General features: G+C 35.9%; 1 protein-coding gene across 1 annotated transcript; it reads right to left on the reverse strand.

Annotated features, from left to right (window-relative positions):
- Positions 1-2,001: 2,001 nt before the first annotated feature.
- On the reverse strand, positions 2,002-3,140 carry LOC117618617 (probable glutathione S-transferase). Its single transcript, XM_034348271.1, has 2 exons — positions 2,826-3,140; positions 2,002-2,361 (listed from the first exon to the last, which is right to left on the reverse strand). The coding sequence occupies exons 1-2, from the start codon at positions 3,138-3,140 to the stop codon at positions 2,002-2,004; spliced, it is 675 nt and encodes a 224-aa protein (XP_034204162.1).
- Positions 3,141-5,731: the final 2,591 nt, after the last annotated feature.

The following is a 5,731-nucleotide window of genomic DNA, read 5'->3' on the forward strand; positions in this document are numbered from 1 at the left end:
GTTGGCCATGCTCTTTTGACCAGCCAACAAACTGTTACTATGCTTGTAATGAATGGGGTATTGGCATGGAGATTTGTAATGATGTAAAGAGAGAGCATGTGGAGAAGCTTGTTAAAGAGTTAATGGAGGGAGAGAAAGGTAAGCAAATGAAAAAAAATTAAGGTCATGGAGTGGAAGAAACAAGCAGAAGAAGCCTCTAGCCCATATGGTTCCTCATCCTCAAACTCGGACAATTTTGTGCATCAAGTGCTATTAAGAAAAAGCTAGACGGGCGTCAACAGAGTCTAGCTAAATGAAAGTGGGCATTGACTTGCAAATTAGTGGTCTCAGGTTTGAACCTTCATGACACTTGATAGTGTGTGTGAGAAATCCGATCCTTTTTGTAGTTTAACCTATCACTTGTATTTTTTTTTTAAAAGGAAAAAAGAAGAAAATCTAAACGGGCAAGTCATTGGCCCAAATCGTAGCTTGGAGCACAAACTTGTTGTGAATGTAGTTTTCTATCTTTGAGTGCACGTCGATCTAATTTGTTGAAGAATATAAAGTTTCATATTGTAACATTAACTAAATAAAATACATTATATAATGAGTGATTTCTTTACTAATATAACCGAGACTTTTTATGATAAAATCTCACACCTAATTTAACATAATTGTTCCTCAATATCCTCCGCAAAACGTTCTTTCAATAGTTTAGTTTTGTTGTTTGAATAGTTGATTTCTCCAATTTTCAATTACCTTCATTTGTCCTTTAACTAGGGAAAAGCACATGTGAAATGGAATCGTGTATCATTGGAGAACCCAATAGAAGTGACCCAACTGTGTTATTAGAAAACTACGATTTTCTTATTTCTTCATTTTATAGCACACATCTATTATTTCACCCTGATATTTATAATAAGAGATGCCATTGGACTATTATTTTGGACCATCCTACAACAAAACAACTTTGAGATAGAATCTGAATAATTCAGGCCAAGGATGACATGTGCTAATGCCACTTGCCACTATAAGGCACTGGTTTCAAAACATAAAAACAAATCATATCAACTTTAAATTAAAATTTATGTCAAGTTAGATTCTCCTCACTAATTGATAATAAAATAATAATTAAGATGAATTATGTGACAATTGGTTCTTCAACAGAGACTTGTTGTTACATAAATTTGGCTTCTTTAGCATTATTTAACTTGAATTTACAAACTCTAAACTTAAAATAAGTAAGGGGTTGGAGGAGACGGAGTTGGAGTGGTTGATTTTTTATACTTTTTTAATACAAGTGATAAGATAGACAACATTTCCGATACAAGACAACATTTCACATTGCAGAAGCCATTTTTATAATTTTCTTCAACCTTATAAACCAATGCGAAATGTATTAATTTTTCAAAATCCATGATTTGTCATCTGACTTTAACATCATCTAATTTTTCATCCATGATTAAGGGTATTTTAGTCTTTTCATTTTAAAGGGTGGTTTAAAAATGAAAAAATCATTATACAAAATTGTGTATCTTTTAAAATAAACCATTAAAAATCAAGGGTCTTTCCTACCAAACATTAAAAAAATTAAAAAAATAAAGAAAGAAAATTGAAAATTGCAATTTTTTTTTTCCATCCCCCCTGTCGTCTCTCTCTATTCTCCCTTCCTCCCCAACCACACCTCCCCTCTCCTCTGTGTTTTTTTTTTTTTTTTTTTGGTGTGTGTGTGTGTGAAAGGGGGTTAGGGTTTTTCTCCTAGTTACTGACTTCTTTGGGCTTTGTATACTGTGAATTAGTTCATGGGTTTAACATGTCAGAAATAATAATTAATTCAGATTCAACGTGTTTGATAAAGCTTGTGCTTAAAAGGCAATTTGAATCACTAAGTTGAAGATAACATAAACTAGGAATACAAACAAATCCTCCTATCTTTATAAACCACTGCATCTCACGATTATCACTAACATACCAAGAAGCAACCAAAACAAGTTGAAGCACGGGCAGAACTCCATGCAAGCGTCACGAAGATGCCAACAAATTTTCCCTCATCTGCTTAAAGAAAACCACTAATTTATCACGATCAGGAAGGTTATCTTTGATTGCAGGCACTTGTTTGAAGTTCTCAGTCCATGCATGCAAGCGGGGAAATACTTGGGCTTCAAACAACTTCACACCAACCACGTCTTCAATGACTCCAAACCAATGAGCAATCCCTCCGAAGGCTATGTCCACTATTCCAATGTTGTCTCCTCCAAAAAACTTCTTCTTTCCCAGAGTACCCGCGTGCTCCTCAATGGTTTTCAGCATCTCTAAGCTCTCTTTCTTGAACTTCTCTTGCTCTTCGCCGGTGGTTCTGAAGACCATCCAAATTGAAGGACCCTGTTCAGAATTAGAGACATTAAAATATGTATGATTAAAAGAATCTTTTTTTTCAAGACGGTTATATAATGTTTTCCACAGATTGTCAATTTGAATTCTTGACGTAGAAGGATGGCTGAATGGACTGAGAGCAGCTAGTTGAAGTAAGTCCACAAACAACAAAACTTGGGCTCCGAGCTCCAATTTGGGCCTATGACACATCGTCTCGAGAAGAACGCATGACAAACACAACTCAGTGCATAGCAACATATTAAGTTTTAAGACTGTTTTTAGAATATAGTTATTTTCATATGTAGAGCTCAAAGCCAAAAAGAAACATCTTTTGATTTAACTTTCTTGATCCAATGTCCTCTTTCAAAGAAATGAAGTTAATCATTTTTTATTAAATTGAAAAGTCAAAAGATAAGTCAATATAAATTACTGGGTTAACATTACATATGTAGTTGTAGAGTTGTCGAATGTACCTTATCGTCAGCGAATTTAACCCAGAACCGAGCTATGGCTCTGTCATAAGGGTCAGCGGGCAGTAAGGGTGTTTCTGGCCATGTTTCTTCTATGTATTCGATGATGATCATGGACTCACAAATTGGCTTCTCTCCATGAACGAGCACTGGGATCTTCTTGTGGACTGGATTGTATTTGAGAAGTTCAGGACTTTTTCGGTACGGAAGATCTTCCTCTATGTTCTCATATGGGATGCCTTTCAGCTTCAAAGCCCATATCACCCTGCAACTAAATGGACTAGGCCATGCTCCATGTAGCTTGATCACCTCAGCCATGTCTGAGACTGAGAGAGAACAATGTGTGTTAAGAGCTTGTGTAATTTGGCACACTAAATCATTTTATATATAAGTGGTCCAATTTCTTGGTCTGCAAGCTTTACAATTTCGATTTAACTGTAAGGGGTTGAATTCAAATAGCTTGTCATCCATGTACGTAGCTTTTTCTTTCTATATTATTATTTGTGTGCTAATTTCAAATTGCTGTTTCGATGAACCCAACAATTTGCACAAAAGTCAAAGTTAACTACAATGGTGGTGATTATTTTATAGCACTTTGATAATGATCATTCATCTTTCCCCAAGTTATTGCGTTTTCAGTTGAATATACATTTATTTATTCAACTTTAACATATTTATTTATTTGTTGTTATTTATTTATTCATTCATCTTTCCCAAGGTCTTGAGCATTTTCACCAGTTAGCCTTTTGTCATGGTAAGGGGAGCCTTAGGGCAGCTACTATTCACGTGAATGGTGGCTGCCATAGCCCCCTCAGCAAAGTGTGTTTCCAGCAGTTTAGGCTTGCTACGACAAATACTATTCATTTTTTTAATTTTTTCACAACTTTGTTTACTTAAACAATTAATTTGGATAATATTTTCAGATAAGATTTTTGGGTTCCTACATGTCAACACTATTCATATCGGATAAGATTTTCGGTTTCAAATTTTAGATAAATTTCAGATGCATTTCAAAATTCAAAATTCAAATAAATTCAAAATGTCAAATTTCAGATACATTTCAAAATTCAAATTTCAGATAAGATTTTCACCCTCTAAGATTGCGCCGTGTGTCATATCTATATGTCTAAATTTTTCTATAAAACCAGAGGTTCAGCTCATACCTCTCACACCAGTTCTTCTATACATTTCCAATTTTCATATTTTAGATTTCATTCTCCATTCTCAATGACAGATATGCAAGAGGTTTTGGAAAGGCAAGAGCAAGAAACAAGAGAAAGAATGCGTAGACGAGCTGCAAGCAAAAGGGCGCAGAGAGAACTAGATGAGCAACTTGGCATAGCAGTTGCTTTGCTGGAGGAAGAAAACCAGAGTCGCCGTGGTTCACGAGAAGGCCGTGGCCCGAATGTGGACAGACATAGAAAATATTCAACAAAGAAAATGATGAACCTAGTAACACGGATTGGTTAAATGATGAAAACCATTAAAATAGTTTGCTTGCCTTTCATGTCTTAGTTTACTTGCCTTTGATTTCATTGTATTTTTTGTTTTGTTTAATTCATGTATTTTATTTTATTAGTTGTATTGCTTTTCTTTTAGTGAATAAAGAAAATATTCAACAAAAATCCTTTTTATTCAAAACATTCAATACATAAAAAACAAACCACAACCAAAGTATAAAAAATAAACAAACCACAACCAAAGCATAAAAAATAAACAACCCACAACCAAAGCATAAAAAATAAACAACCCACAACTAAAAATAATAAAGCATAAAAAAACAAAGCATAACTAAAAATACAACATAAACATAATAAATTAAAAAAACATCTTCACTTCACTTCATTCACCTTCATTGCCTTTCACCGCCCATAAATGCTCCATCAAGTCAACTTGACGTTGTTCATGAATATACGACGATTGCATCTCAGTGTAGCGATTAATCATACGGGGCATGAAATAACCAACGGTTCATGCTGCACTGGTTCTTCATTTGGCCCCACTGGTTTTTTATAAATTCTTGTTAGGGCCGTGTCCATGGGATTTGGTTCATACACTTCATCAGCATCGTAATCATATTCATCTTCCACAATCATGTTATGAAGGATGATACAAGTCATCATTATACTCCTAAGCACCTCCTCGTCAAATAGAAGTGCCGCGCCCCTGATAATAGCCCATTGGGCTTGAAGGATACCAAAGCACTTCTCAACATCTTTTCTGTACCCCTCTTGATAGCGAGCAAAAATTTTTTGCTTATGGGATCGGGGATGTGGAATTGTTTTCACAAATGTTGTCCACCTCGGTTAGATGCCATCAGCTAGATAATACCCGTTCTGGTATATAGTACTGTTGATTTCATATGTGATATTTGGGGCTTCACCTCTCAAAACATCATTGAACACCGGGAATTGACCTAGGACATTCAAATCGTTTTGAGATCCGGCAACTCCGAAGAAGGCGTGCCAAACCCATGTATCAAAACCACCAACTGCTTCCAGGATGATACTTTTCTATTTCCGTAATCCCCTTGCCAAGCAGTTGGACAATTTATCCACTGCCAGTGCATGCAGTTGGACAATTTATCCACTGCCAGTGCATGCAGTTAATGCTACCAATCATGCCAGGAAATCCTCAAGACTCAGCTTTTTGGAGAAGCCGTTGCAGGTCCCTGGGCATAGGTCTACGTAGGTAGTTTCTGGTGTACAGAGTTTCCACTGCATCACAAAATCGCACCAAGCTCTCCAAAACAGTGGACTTCCCCATCCGGGCAATCTCATCCACCTGATCAGCAGATGACCCATACGCCAACATTCATATCACAGCTGTGAACTTTTGCTCTGGAAGAAGTCCCAAATTTCCAGCACAATTTCTCTTTTGAACAAAATATTTATCATAATTGCAAATAT

Source organism: Prunus dulcis, chromosome 1 (assembly GCF_902201215.1).
Source record: "Prunus dulcis chromosome 1, ALMONDv2, whole genome shotgun sequence".
In the NCBI taxonomy this organism is placed as follows: Eukaryota; Viridiplantae; Streptophyta; class Magnoliopsida; order Rosales; family Rosaceae; genus Prunus; species Prunus dulcis.

Bases quoted from the DNA above. Each gene is read 5' to 3' on its own strand.
- LOC117618617 (XM_034348271.1), bottom strand. From the start codon at position 3,140: ATGGCTGAGGTGATCAAGCTACATGGAGCATGGCCTAGTCCATTTAGT. The intron at 2,362-2,825 runs GTACATTCGACA...AATTCTGAACAG, and splicing joins TTAAATTCGCTGACGATAAG to GGTCCTTCAATTTGGATGGT.